The sequence below is a fragment of the Mus pahari genome, chromosome 10 (assembly GCF_900095145.1).
Source record: "Mus pahari chromosome 10, PAHARI_EIJ_v1.1, whole genome shotgun sequence".
In the NCBI taxonomy this organism is placed as follows: domain Eukaryota; kingdom Metazoa; phylum Chordata; class Mammalia; order Rodentia; family Muridae; genus Mus; species Mus pahari.
The window spans coordinates 69,965,007-69,979,825 of NC_034599.1; the positions used below are offsets into that span (position 1 = coordinate 69,965,007).

Genomic DNA, 14,819 nt, shown 5'->3' on the forward strand with positions numbered 1-14,819 from the left:
GTTTTTCGAGACAGGTTTTCTCTGTGTAGCCTTGGCTGTCCTGGAACTCACTCTATAGACCTTGAACTCAGAAGTCCGGCTGCTTCTGCCTCCCAAGTGCTGAGATTAAAGGCGTGCGCCACCACGCCCTGCACAGGTTCTGTTCTTAATGTGTTACAGGAAGCACTGACAGCCTTTTCTGAGAGGTGCCACTCAGCAGCCTCGAACATGAGGAAGGGCCAGGACAGGAATGGTGTTACGGGAGACAGCAACAGCCCAAGGAAGGCCTCAGACGTGCCTGCTGTCCTCCTCAGCAGTTATTTCATCTCCCTCTTCAGCTCTGTCCAATGTGATTCACTTCACTCAAGGGAAACCGTTAGAATCACGGGCATAGCTTTTTAGTGCCAAAATTTATGGAAATTGTTGCTGTAAACTTACTTTTGAGTGGAAATTTTCAGTACTGGTAATGGTCTTGAAGTCTTTTCCATTTCTGCTGAGTAATGAATGGCACAGTGGGGAAACCTAATAGCAGATGTTTCCTGTCCTCCAGCTTTTAGAGAATGTGCGCTGTCTCTCTGGTGCTCACCATACTCTGCCGATAGGTTGGCATTGTCCTGTACTTAACTTTCTGTTTAACTCATTTAAATGTAAATAACCACATGTGACTGTGATAGCTAATGTGTCAGCACAACTTTAAACAATAACTTGAAAATGCTGCTGGGCTTGGTGGTAGAGGCTGTAATCCCAGTGCATGGAAGCTAGTGTAAGAGGACCAAGTGAGAGACCATTCTAGCCTGCAGAGGAAAGCCGCAGTTCAAAACAACAGTTCTACCTTACACAGACAATGATGTTCTTGAGATTAATAGTAAATTCCAGGCCAGCCTGAGGTACATAGAGATCTGTCTCGATCCCTCCAATACCATAAGAGGAAAAAAGAAATGACCAATTTTTTTAAGGCCATTTTTAATTTACTTCTTAACTTTTTAGTTATTCATTTATAATTACTTTCTTTTCTAAACATGAGTTTTTAAGATTGTTTAAAATGAATAATATTTAATTCTACAACTTTAATATGGCCATATATGCTGTAATGTGAAGACAGCAAGTTGCAGAACATTACCAGAATGCATTTCATTTGTATAAAACTATCAAAAGCCAGAACGTGTAGAAAGTAGCTTGGTGGTGGCCCAGAGCATGGGTAGCCATTGTTGTGTTAGGAGATGGAGAAGATAAATAGAGGTGCTTTTCCCCCCAAGTTATATTTTATACTGTTTGAATGGTTTTCTCATTTTTCTTATTAAACTGTTACATAACTACATTCTTCTTATAAAACTTGAAACACAACGGCAAGAGTGCCCTTCAGTCCCTCCTTCCCTCCCTCCCAGCGCACCCCAGGTATTACTGAAAGGGGGGTGCAGCAGGCCCTTTCCGCTCAGAAGATCATGAAGAGCTAGGCTGTCTGTTTATAGCCTTTACCCTTTCTCTCTCCAGATTGTCAAAGTGTTGAATCTGTACACACCTGTTAATGAGTTTGAAGAAAGGGTCTCAGTTTCATTTATCCGCACTATCCAGGTAACGTGCGTTTTCCTTTCTTACTGATTTACCACGTGGTCGTTTGAATGGAATAGTCACAGTGTTTTTGGAAGGAAAATGTGTTTTTATCTTTTGCTTTTCCATTTTACTTATTTTGAAGTTATATAAGTTTATAGTCCATAAATATTTTTAATCAAAAAATTAACATTTTCATGAAATTTTTAATAGAAATTTTATAGAAAAACATCTTGCAAATTGGAAGGATTGATACCCTGTTTGTCTTTTTTCTTAATCTTCTCAGATGCGGTTACGAGACAGGAAAGACTCTCCACAGCTGCTCATGGATGCGAAACACATCTTTCCTGTCACTTTCCCCTTTAACCCATCCTCCCTGGCCCTGGAAACCATCCAGATCCCAGCCAGCCTGGGGCTGGGCTTCATCGCACGGGTCTGAAGTGCTGTTCAAGCAAACGTAGAAAATGCATCTCTCCTCAGAATATGAACAGTTGTTTCCAGTGAACTACTGAAAATGCATTTTTAAAGAAAAAGTACTGATTATCTCTAAAGGAAGATGTTAACTGGAAATTCACCCCTCCCCCCAGAATCCTTTTGATCAACCAACCCGGAAGACACTTGTACTGTTACCTTTAAACAACATTCATTCTTTATCAGTTGGAAACCCTGAGTTTACATACAGCTGAAAGGTGGCAGGGAGGAGTGAAAGGAAGGATAAAGGGGGCGTGTCTTCAGCTGACTGCATTTAGTTTAAATCTTTAGTGCTGCATTTAAGTGGCATACAAAATACAATCCCATATGTAGGAACTGTTGTGAACAAGGCACAAAGAACTGAAGAAAATCACTGAATACATATCATAGCAGCTTTGGAGCCAATTATGTTGATATTGTCAAACTGGATCGAAAAAATAAACTGGCAACATTAAAGCAACTGGCCAAGTAACTTCCTTCTCTGTGTCACTATGGCATAGCGATGTGAAAGATGCTGTTTTGTAGGCCGCGTAAATGCCCGTTTGTACTGTAGCTTACTGAGCATCTTAAGTGGCTGCTGTGTGCTGTCTCCTGACCTAAGTCATAGTCTTACTAGGACTACAAAAGAAGCTTCTCTTTCATCAGCTCTGTTTACAAGTCAACCAGATCAGTTCTAACCAGATATCTATGCCGTTATCCACAGGCTCATCCGCACGGGTAGCAGACTCTAGGGAAGTACAGTTACAGAGTGGCTGTTGATGTCATTGCTGATCGGGATTACACATTGATAAGTCACCTGTGTGGATATCACATCGTGGTACAGTGTTGTGTAAAGCTACTTGTTTTTAGTTCCCAAATCTGATTCTTGCCATGCTGACTTGACGAGTTTTCTTTTTAATTTATTAGGTGTTAGTTTCAGTCACTATCTAGAAAGAACTGTCAGAATATTTATGATTAAGATCTTGAAACTGTTTATCCTATAGGTTATTCAAAATAGGCATATAAATAAATCATTATAATTCAGAGAGCTTAGGTGTTGCAACCTCTATATGCTCTCAGATACCACTGGATACTTTAAAAAATCATATTATAAATACATTAAGAAGATTTATGTAAGAAGTATAAAAAAATTATTAAACTTTATAGAGGATTTGGTTCAGTGAGACCCAGATTCTGTACCTTTTCATTATGAAATTCTAATTAAGCATATTCTCCATTTTTTTCTGGAAATCTTATATAGTAAATCCTTTGGGTTTTGCAAGAGCAAATTCTTAGCTTTCATTCCTCAGGTTCTTAATTACAATCATCAATTTGTATAGTTTAACTGTAAGATGGTCTATAGCAGTGACATTTAAATATGTGCAATATTATTAATGAGAGCTAAACAGTTTCAAGTCAATGATAAATACTGTTATTAAACAGCAATTATTGTTCATTATCTTACTGAAGCCTGAATGTCCTTGTTTATAAAGTAAGAGGGTTGGACAACTGGTTGTTCCAGCCACTTCCCTGTTTACAGTTCACTTATACTTGGTTCCTAGAGAAAGGGGTCACAGTCACTCTGTCCTGCTGTAGAGACCAGTGTCTAGTGCCTGCCACTTCCCTAAGGTCAGTACACTAATCACAAGTTTATGTAGCCAAAACCTTTCTTAATATAGATCATTTAGGGACTTTACAACACCCTAATTATTTGTATTATTTGAAAGTTACTTAGTTTAAGTAATTTTTGCTCCATGATAAACTTTTTGTTTGTTTGTTTGTTTGTTTAGGGAATTAAACCCAGGGCCTCATTGTGTACTCTATCATTGAGCTACAGTCTCAGTCTTTATTCAGTTGCAGTACATTTATTTATTTGCAGAACCTAAAACACTAATCACCCTCAGTTTTCCTGGGTTTTCAGTATTGTTTCAGTGAACAGGTAGTGCTTAAAGCCATCTCACTAGTACTGAGTGTGTCAGGTCGCAAGGGGGATCGGGTGGGAGAACTGCCGAGCAAACAGCGCCACATGTAGGCTCTTCCCTCACTCAGCCCTGGCAGCCGCCCACACCCTGCTCCCAGCTTAGTCCTGAGTGGGATGCTGATGCACACCCTGAATCTTGTCTTCAGGACATATGCTGTCATATCCACTGTCCCTGAACCCTAGTCTCCTACTTCAGACATCTGCGCCCGACAGTTTTTAGCACTTCCGCTCATTTTTCTCTGTTGTCAGGAGCTTGGGCTCCTGTTCTACAGCTGCTCCCATTTTGTGGTTCTCCTGGTTCAGTGACAATGGTTCAGAGTCTATGGTTCCAAGCTTAGACTCTCTCAAGCTGCTCAGCCCCCCATGGTGACTGTGTCCACTGCTTTGTTAAGGAGGGAGGCACCAGGCTTGTGCTCACAGGCGTCCTTTGGGCTGAGTGAGGACCACTCACCTCTACTCTGTCATCTATACTCCCATAGCTTCAAACACACACCCAGCCTCTCCCTGCCTGTCCCATCCCCCACTTCCCTAATCTTTCCAGCCTGATGGCTTTCTGTGGCCCTGGTCGGCATGCATGGGACTCACCTTTTGGTGTTCTGTGTACACTCCCGACCTGTCCTTGCTCTGTGCTCCTTAACGTTATCACTAATTGGCTTTTTTCACAATTCCACTATGACATGCTTGGACTACAAAGAAGGAGCTCTTGAAAGACACAGCGGTTCTTCCTCACAATGAGCCCCTCCCAGTAGCCTCCACTTTCCCTGCAGCAGATGCAGCTCATTCCCTTGGCGTCCGTCCGCAGAGAGGAGAGGAGCAGTTTCCCATCCCTTCTTGCAGCTTTTCTTAGCCCAAGGCTTGAATCTGCCTTAGAGTAACTCAGAATAGGGAAACACAAATCAAAACGCACAAAGGACAACTTGGTGGTTCCCTCGGAGCTTTGAACACTCCATGCTACCTGCACTGCTTTAGAAAGCAAATGTACAGAACTATAATCCAAAGCCGAGTGATGGGGGATGTAGCTCTGGGCCGGTTTAGATGACTTGCTTTGTTACTGACTCATTTCAGCAGCTAAAGAAAGACTCCTTATGGGTGAGCAAGTGTGTATAATACACATATTCTTTAATAGTGCATACAGAAGGCTATGAAAATACTTCAGGTCTCAGTGTCTTGTTTTTTGTGAGAAAATAGTTTTCTGACAATTGTAGGAAAAGAGGAGCTGCCGCCATCCTGAGAACTCCACATGGAGTCCCTCTTTCTCACACACGCGCATACACACAGTCACCAGTGGAGAGTTCTTCAGGAGGCGTGGTCAAGGGTCCCCTGGGTAACATCAGCCTGTTAGGATGAAGAGCAAATGTCCGTGTGTGACGCTGCATGGCCCTGTTGAAAGTAGTGCAGAAATAGTACCCATAATGCATGTGCTTCATGCCAGCAACTCTTCCTCTGTTACCTCACTTCCTCACAGCGTCCACAGGAGACAGCTCCCACAATCAGTGGGGATGATAAGTTGGGACAGTGGTGTGGTCAGGGACTCGCTGGGGGCGACACTGCCCTTTAGCAGTAAGGGCAGAGGCTGTCCTGTCTCTCCTGATGCTGTAGGGTGCTCTGGGCTACTAAGGGTGCTCTTCATCTTTATTGGCATGTGGGAAAAGACAAATGATGAGCACCAACTTTCTCCTTGGGAGGTCAGTGCATAGTGCTTACAGCACCAACTGTGACTAGGCTTGCCTTTGGTAGTGAGCCAGTACTCCTTGACAGGGTGTGGACTCTCAAGTTAGAGGCTGTCTGAACTAGAAGGGCAGGAAGCAGTGAAAACCTCAGATGTGAAGAGGCAAGGCAGGCCACTCTCCACAACCCTGAGCTTTCCCTGGGAGAGCCCCTGGCTGAACTGCAGAGAGCTCTCTAGTCTTAGTGTGAGGCACCATGGGACCCAGGACACTTTAGTCCCTCCCTCCCTGGGGCTGTCTGCCATTGGTGAGTCAGAGTAAACTTTGAAGTGCCACAGCTTGCTTCAGGGGAGGAGGTAGGAGCTGTGCTGTGGGCATGCATGCTTGAGGCCACAAGCATTTTGTGGTAAGTGCTTTGTAGTTTGTTCTCAGGCTGTGCTGTGAGGGCCGCCTTAACCCTTGCCCCTTCCCTTTTAGAGCTGCCTTAAGTTCGCCAGAACTTGTCCTCAGTGAGGGGTATCCTGCCATGTTTCTCAAGGTTTTGTAAGGATTCGGATTGGGTGTGGCTTCCAACCACTTAGTCCTTTCTCCCCTTCCTGCATCTCCTGCTACCTGTGTACTGCCATTTCCAACCAGAGGTTAGAATTTATAAAGCAACCAATGAAATGTTAGCTTTAGGAATATTTCTGGGTTAGCGCAACTCCCTGTAACAGTAAGCAAATCAGCATGCGTGGAAGCAGGAGGGAAGTCAGACTATCCGTGGGTGTCTTGCCTTTCACTAACTCTTTCTAATAAAGGCAAAAATACAACTCTAAAAACTTTGTGTGGACATCCTTTTAAACTGTAAGGTGCCCTACTGTAAAAGGCCGAGTAAAAACAAGAAAGTAGCTGTATTAAGTTCTAATTCATTACAGTACCTAAAGTCACTTTAGAATTATAGTCAGTAGGTCAAAAAGCAAAAGATGCCATGTCAGACAGCTCCCAGATGCATTCTATATATTTTTATTGTATAATTTGGTCTCCTAAAAAATGTTCATTAGCTTAACTTAATGGGTAGAATTAGACTCATAACATATCTGAAAACAACTAACATTTCCTTGGCATTGTGATATTGTTTGGAATAGTTGGGGAAATTTTAGGTTTGTTTTTGAAAGTTGAAATTCCCGTGTATAATTTAATGCTTAGAAAGTGAATACAGCCCCATGCATTTTCCAGAGTCAATAGTTTCAAATAACATCGTTACTATGTGTAATAAAATCTTAGCCTCTCTAAGTCATGTGAGACATTTTTCCCACAAAAGGTGATTTCTTCGTTAAATGTGGATCTGTGTGTGGTTGTGATTTATGATCCACAATTATGTTCTTTTGTTGGTTCCTGAAGTAACAATAATTTTCCTGTGTTTTTGGAAAGTTCCAGTTGTTCCAGCAGTATTGTACAGATGGGCTCATGGCATTTAACATACTGTGGTTTTTATCTTAACTGTTTAGCACTTATTGTGAAATGGACCTGCCTTTGAAATACAGTAAATGGGACATTGCAGTTTTCAAATCTTTTTCTTCCTTGGATCTGGAGAAAGAATTTTCTTGATCTACACAGTTCATCTCTGCAAAGTGGTTAGTTAAGGAAGCAGAAGTGATGAAAGGTGAGAGGTATTACCAAACCTCTTTGGAATTAAACTGAACCCATTCTAGAGTATCGCACAGGAGATCTTCTAGAATGTTAATAATTCACCTCATATCAACAAAAGCCTTGGAAACGTGAGTTTTTCACTGGGTATTACCTAATGCTAAAAGGAAAGCCAAAACAATATCAGAATGACATTTTATGCTCTAAATTTATTGCTGTCTAATGTGCTTAGTGTGTATCTGTCATTAGTGCTGTATTCTCCTAGCTATGGTAGAAAATTGTTGAAATAAAGATAAGGATATAAAGAAACGTTGTCTTTGTCTATAAACCCACTTCACATTTTAAAACAACAAAACAGATTGTTACTTTGGAGATGAACTGTGGTAAGTATAGTCTTGGGTCTTAGAAATTGTGTTAGAGAACAACAATGTGAAAACTGTAAACACTTAAGCAAGCAGCTCAGCCAGACAGCTGAGGGATGTGGCCATTTGCATGTCCTGGGATTCTCTGACAAGACAAACAAAAAAACAAAAAACAAACAAAAAAAAAAAAACAGAGCCTAGGAACTTGGGGCTTCCAAAAGTTTAAACAGTATTTGTGTCAAAAGTTCAGCTTTTAAGGCAGTAGGAGAAGAGACAAACGTGCAGAATAGGATAAAAGTAAAAGTCAAGGAGTGTGCATGTGACATCCTTTGGCTGAGGAAGGAACAATCTAATTGACATAGTCTCATCTGTAGCCATAGTATGGAACCATAATTATTACTTTCTCCCACAGACTGTCCCACTTCATATCAGGAAGAATTCATTCATCAGACTCATCATCAGAGTTTCCTTTCCAGGGCACCACAACAGGCCCTAGAAATGCAGCAGCAGGAATTCTATTCAGCAGCTAACCCATGGAAATACATAGTCTGTGTACATCAAGTTGTTACAAAGTCATGAAAAAATGATATTTGAAACAGTTTCTAAATAGAACTCAGTCAGGGTTATCTCTCCAAAGTAAGATCACTCTCATTATTACATTTGATATTATCATTAGAATTATTTTCTCAAATATGGGATAGAAGTCATACTAAGCTTGACCCCAAAGGAAATCCATTTCCTGACATAAGTTGAGTCAGGGGATGTATCTAGCTGCCCAGTCACTGGCCTCAGGAATAGCCACATTGCTATTCTTTTAGCCAATTACAGATTCCAACATGGCATTTGCTACCCAGAACAAGACCCTCGACGTGGCCTACTGTGCTGCTGAAGCCAGAGTACGGACACCGAGGGGGAGTGGCGACATAAAAGCCATCCTATGATCTTACTAGCATGGTGTCAACCACTGTGGGTGGGCCAGGCATTGGCAGTCAAAGAAAACACAGGCAAGACAAGTTGAGAAGAGAACTCAAGTCCTGAGGCGACTTGGCCTGGGGAAGTGGTGGAGGGGGACAGGATGGGAGCACATGCTGGGGTATCCAAGCACTCAGTGGCCAGGGCAGGAGAAATCAGGCCAGCACAGGCTTCAGAGTGATTTTAGGCAAGAAAGCAGGTCCCTCTGCGCAGAAGGCTCTGACTCCATCCTCAGTACCAGGGAAAAGCAAGTGGTGTGGACAAGGGAGACCAATTTAAAAAATAGGAACTGTTCATGACACCTAAACCTAAAAACATGGTAAACATGTTTTGAAACCCAAGCAAAGTTACCACTGAAGAAACAAAATGCCAGGTTTACCTCATCAGCAAAGTTCTGAAGTGTTATATCATTTAGACTCTATTATCAAGAAACTTGAAGGAATGTCAGAGAATTCAGCCAGTGTTAACCTACTTTGGAAAACACACACACCAAAGATTCAGGCTCCAACCCAAGAAACTGTAAAGATGTGGGTAGGCCGTATTCACAGGTGCCCCTGGTTTAAAAGCAGGATTCTAAGCTGAATGGCCGGAGCTAGGATGACTATCAGTGTATAAAAGGATGGAAATCCTTTGTGGGAGAAGAGAAGCCTGTGTGGTGAGGGCAGAGGTGGGCATCAAGGGTCTTCTTCAGTCACTCCTTACCCTATTTTTGGAGACAGAAGGAATTAATTTATCCATCTAATTTGGCTTTCAGGGAGCTCCAGGGAGCAGTGTGTATGTGGGTCCTGGTGATCTGGGCTTGGGTCCTTACACTTGAGCTAGAGATTTTAATGACTCAAATGTCCCCCCCCCCACTCACATACAACCTCAGGCAAACAAGAGAGGGAGGCAAGCTTGGGTGGGACCAGGGCAAGGTGGTAAGAAGTGAGGAGATGGACCACATACCCATGCAAAGCCATTCCTAACCCTAAGTATTTCTCACATTTCAAAAGTAGACTAAGAGTGACACTTCTGGCCTGACAGCTTCAAAGGCTCTATGGGCCTACTGCTTATGGATATTGGTGAAAATATTAAAACAAAAGCAGGCCTTCCAAGCCTGGCGGTGTAGTATGCACCTGTAATTCCAGCACTCAGGAATCAGAGGCAGGCATATCTCTGAGTTCTCAAAGAGAGAGAGAGAGAGAGAGAGAGAGAGAGAGAGCGAGAGAGAGAGGTTTCTTAGCCACCCTTTATCCTTTTTTTTTTCAGGTCTTTCACTTTTAAAATATGATTTATTTTAATTTCAAATTAATGATTCATTTAATTAAATTCCATTTAATTTTGATTTTTTTTAGCTATGTGTTGCTCAGAATAAACACAGCCAAGAGGAAGAGATTCCCTCCCACCCTGCCCCAACTCATGGTTCCCCCATGAGTACTGTACTGCGGAGAACTCTGGGTCTTCAATTTCCCTAAGCTAGGCTTGCAAGGCAGTGGTTTCACATGGAGAAAAGTTGGCTCATGTGGCTTGCCTTTTACTGACCCCTGTGTACCCAACACTGAGCAAGGACATCTCTCAGTGACAGGTGGACTGTTATCCCCTCCCCACCTCCAAAGCCTTGGTTCTGAGGTTTCACTGGGAACAAAGCAGATAATAAAAGTTTCTTCCTAAAGGAACTAACGTCACCTCACCTGCAGATGTCTAAGAGAAGTCTAGGGCAACATATGGTGGAGGTTAAAGTCGATGGGAATCAGGGGAGATCTGGTAGGTTGACTGGAGACAGACTGAAGAGTAGGTCCTGGGTGGTTCTGTGAACAAACTGAAGAGTCGGCAAAGAGGAGTCTGTGTGCTCAGATAAATGTCAGCCATTGACCTTAAGAATTAGCCTTTCGGGGGAGCCCAAAAATGGACTGGACATTTTCCCAGTGTGGAAAGCAGTTTATGCTTATGTCAAAGCTGAAGACGGTGGAGCTTAGCAGCTGAATGTGCTCAAGAAAGAGACACAAAGTGCACAGGCAGGCTTGGATGTAAGGACAGTGGAAACAGGCAAAGCTGTGTCTGTGAAGTAATGTGGGCACGGAGAAGTAAGTCCAGCTGGTTACCAGAAAGGAGGAACAGCCCCAGAACTGACACAATATATTGTCAAAAAATTTAGATCCAGAAAAAAAAAATCCCAAGATTTGTGAAGAAATATAAATATGTGACTCATGCCAGGGTTTGAGTGTGACCTGTCTCCCATGGCTCTGCACAGCGGGGTGGCGCTGGGAAAAGGGTGGACACAGATTCACCACCTGATCCAAATAAGAGGAGCACAGACACTTCCAAAGCAAGGCCCTTGCCAGCAAAGGAAGCACCAGGACTGTATTGCAGAGCCTGTATGTACCTCCTGTAGGAGCCCACCCACCCCTAAGCATGATCAGTTAAGGACTACACTCCTGAGCATGCTTAGTTTAAGATCATGGAGCAGGCGTGTCCAGCCTGCAACCTGCATCCCAGCAGGAGAGCTGTAAATGCAACCCAACACAAAGTTATAAAATCCTCTCATTATACATTTTTTCCAACTAACTCGATTACATTTCTTCAGCATGAGCCTTCCAGAAAGAGACATGACAATACTTGCAATACCCAAAGGTTTGGCACGCCCGGGGGTATGCCTCTGAGCATGACCAGCTTGTACCACAAAGTTTTATCACAAAATAAAGGGCATTTTGCAGGTGTGTTATCACAGGACTCTGTCCCTGAAGGAGCCTGCCTCTCAGTGGCCAGCATCTCATCTGTTAAAAGCTTGATCTCCAGCTGTTGTGTTTGTATGGGGAGTGGTAGAAACCTTAGGGGGTGGGGCCTAGCTAAAGAAATAGAGCAACCGGCTGGTGATGGTTGTTTCTGAAAGGTTACAATTGTATCCTTTCTTTCTGCTTCGTGTCTATGCAGAGGCAAGCTACCTGCTCCACCCACCCACCCACCCACCGTGGGCTCCTGCTTCTCTGAGATGTTCAGTCTTCCCTCGCGCAACACAGCCAGCCAACTGTGGGCACAAACCTGCGAACCAAAATAATTCTTTCTTCCTTTCAAATTGTCTCTCCTAGATATTTGTTGTATAATATAAAATTAACATACATATTAAAATGCCCCACTACAGGAAGAGGCAGGTGGATCTCTGTAAGTTCAAAGCCAGCCGGGTCTACATAGTAAATTCCAGGACAGCAAAGGCTGCTTAGAAAGGCCCTGTTTTTAAGAAAAAGCACTCCCTTGGAGACACAAATGGGAGACAAAAGTGGGGGGAAAGGCCAATAAATAAGACAAATATGGGGGGCTGGAGAGATGGCTCAGCAGTTAAGAGCACTGACTGCTCTTCTGAAGGTCCTGAGTTCAATTCCCAGCAACCACATGGTGGATCACAACGATCTGTAACAAGATCTGGCGCCCTCTTGGAGTGTCTGAAGACAGCTACAGTGTACTTACATATAATAAATAAATAAATCTTTAAAAATAAATAAATAAATAAAATTTAAAAATAGGACAAATATGGTAAACTTACGATCATCCTGCCTCTGCCTCCCAGGAGCTGAGATTATACGTGTGAACTATCACACTTGGCTCTCAATATTCTTCTGATTTTTATTCTGTTTTTGTTTGGTTTTTTTGACAGAACCTCCACAGAACATATAAATTTGAATCCCTACCAGAATAACTAAAACAATTATTTGAGAAATAAGATTATTTATTGTACTTATCATCATTTACGAGCGAGTGGCGTGTGCAGATGTGGAGGTCGGAGGACAACTCGCTGCAGTTGGATCTCCCCTTCCACATGGGTTTCAGGGATGAAACTCCAGTCGCTAGGCTTGGTGCTGGCTCCCTCTACCCACGGAGCCACCTCACTGGCTCAAAATTTACAGTTTTAAATAGTTGATTAGAAATGCATACATGCCTTCAATCCGCAACTTAATATGTTCACCTTAGGAGCCTGCTGGAGGGAGAACAAACCAATCCCAAGGCAAACAGAATGGGGGGCGGGGGCGGGGGGGGGGACGGGAAGGAAGAGATAAAAGTTTACAGAGAAAACAAACAGGAATATAAACACAACTGACAAATTGTTAATCAAGTTGACTAAATAATCCGGGAAAAGTTGTAAATTACCAAAATCAGGAGTGAGAGAGGGGAGAGGGTGTGTCTTCCTCAGCCAAGCCAGGACTAGAGGGAGGCAAATGAGAACCCTGGAGAGCAGGGACCCAAGGAGTGTAGGCTCCTGGGCCTCGCAGCTGAGCAGTGTGGCGGGCGAGCACAGACTTTGCACTGCCAAGGCCTCATCCAGAATCTGTGCCAGTGTAGTCGAGCCCCACCTACAGCTTTGCTCCAGCAAAGCAGAAGTGGATGAATTCCCAGTGAGGTGAGCGTGAAAACCACAAGACCTGGGAAATCTGAATGGATTTCCAAGAAAGTGGAGGCATGAGTAAGAATCTTACCACAAAGGCCAGTCCAGCTCTAGGGCCTTCACTTCAGGTCTCACTGTATGCTTAAAGAAGAGAGAGCACAAATCTTTCACAGACTCGTTTTTTAAAAGAGAGAGATAAGGGGCTGGAGAGATGGCTCGGCGGTTAAGAGCACTGTCTGCTGCTCTTTTAGAGGTCTTGAGTTCAATTCCCGGCAACCATATGGTGGCTCACAACCATCTGATGCCGTCTTCTGGAACACACAGGTGTATATACAGATAGAGCACACATACACAAATAAAATGATAGATGAGAGGGAGAGAGAGAAGCACACATTTTCTAACACTCAAAGGTCAAACAGAACACAGTACAGACAAAACTATCACACCTTTTCCAAGGAGCCAGAGCCCCTAACAGGACATCACACACCAAACCAATAAACTAATAATAATAATAAATATAAATATAACGAGGACCATACATCCCAGCCAAGTGGGCCTACCCAGAAGTCAAAGAAAGCTTAAAATTTAAAAACAAACAAACAAACAGAAAACCTGTCAGGCTCTGTGGTATGTACCTGTAATCTCAGATGTTTAGAAGGCAGTAGCAGAAGATTTTTGAGTTTAAGGACAGAGTGACAACCTAATGAGTCCCCAGTCTCAAATATATATCCATTCACAAATTAATAAAACAGCCTATTTGAAAAATTTTTATTGTGACACAGCATATCAGATAAGTACAAAACCCAGCCGGGCTCTGTCATCAAGCTTGGTTCTCCTGCCTCAGTCCCCTGGGGCTAGAACCTCCATCACTGCCCACCTGGCCTGGGTATTTATCATTGCTGACCATGGATCCTTATTTTGTTTTTAATTCAGCATTTGTCATGGGTCTACTTTTGCCTTTTTTTCTGTTTCACAGTGTGGGGCTCTATGGACAGACTCCAGGAGGCTCCATTACCCAGTACCCATCCTCATATGAATAGCCCACTGTTTTAATGACTGTAGTTTGTTTTTCCCATGAATATGTGGTAGGGCAGGGCTGGGGCAGTAGCTTAGTCTATAAAGTACTTGCAGTACAAGCCTGAGGGCCTGCCTTCAACATCCCCCCCTTACCACCACCACCACCCCTAATCTACATTTTAAAAGCCAGGTGTTGTGGGTGCTGTAAAGCCAGATGAGACAAAGATACTAGGAGTTCTGGGGCTCCTGGGTCACCCTAACTCAGTGAACCCCAGATCCCAGTGAGAGATTCAGAGATTCTGGCTTTAAAATAACAAGGACCAGGGCTAGAGAGCCAGCTTAGTGGTTAAGAGCATTGACCTCTCTTCCAAGGGTCCCGAGTTCAATTCCCAGCAACTCTATGGTGACTCACAACCATCTGTGATGGGTTCTTCTGGAATATCTAGAGACAGCCACAGTGTACTCATATAAGTAAAATAAATAAATCTTAAAAAAAGAAAATGGGCAGCTCCCAAGGAAGGCCAGCAGGATAGGTTCTCTTTTCTCTTTGTGGTGAAAATAGTCTTAGCTGTTCACGTACTTCTAACCCAAATAAAATATAAAAATAACGTCAGTTCACAAACATGCTGCCAGGATTTTTAACCCAGTGTACTGGACCTATGTATTAATTTTGGTGGCACCAACACCTTTTGAATGTTAAATATTCACATCCGTCCAAAAGGCCCGTGCTTATTCAGCCCTCCTGTGTGTCCTTTAAGAAAGGTGGAAGCGCCGGGCGTGGTGGCGCACGCCTTTAATCCCAGCACTCGGGAGGCAGAGGCAGGTGGATTTCTGAGTTCGAGGCCAGCCTGGTCTACAAAGTG

General features: G+C 43.2%; 1 protein-coding gene across 4 annotated transcripts in view; it reads left to right on the top strand.

Moving 5' to 3' along the window:
* Positions 1-7,556, top strand: part of Myo5a (myosin VA) — a 162,228-nt gene extending 154,672 nt beyond the window's left edge. For all 4 annotated transcript variants that reach the window (XM_021207370.2, XM_029543825.1, XM_029543824.1 and 1 more), the window contains 2 exons: positions 1,471-1,551; positions 1,814-7,556. In XM_021207370.2, the coding sequence (XP_021063029.1) occupies positions 1,471-1,551; positions 1,814-1,966 (234 nt within the window). In that variant the 3' untranslated portion in view covers positions 1,967-7,556. The remainder of the gene's footprint in view (positions 1-1,470; positions 1,552-1,813) is intronic.
* Positions 7,557-14,819: the final 7,263 nt, after the last annotated feature.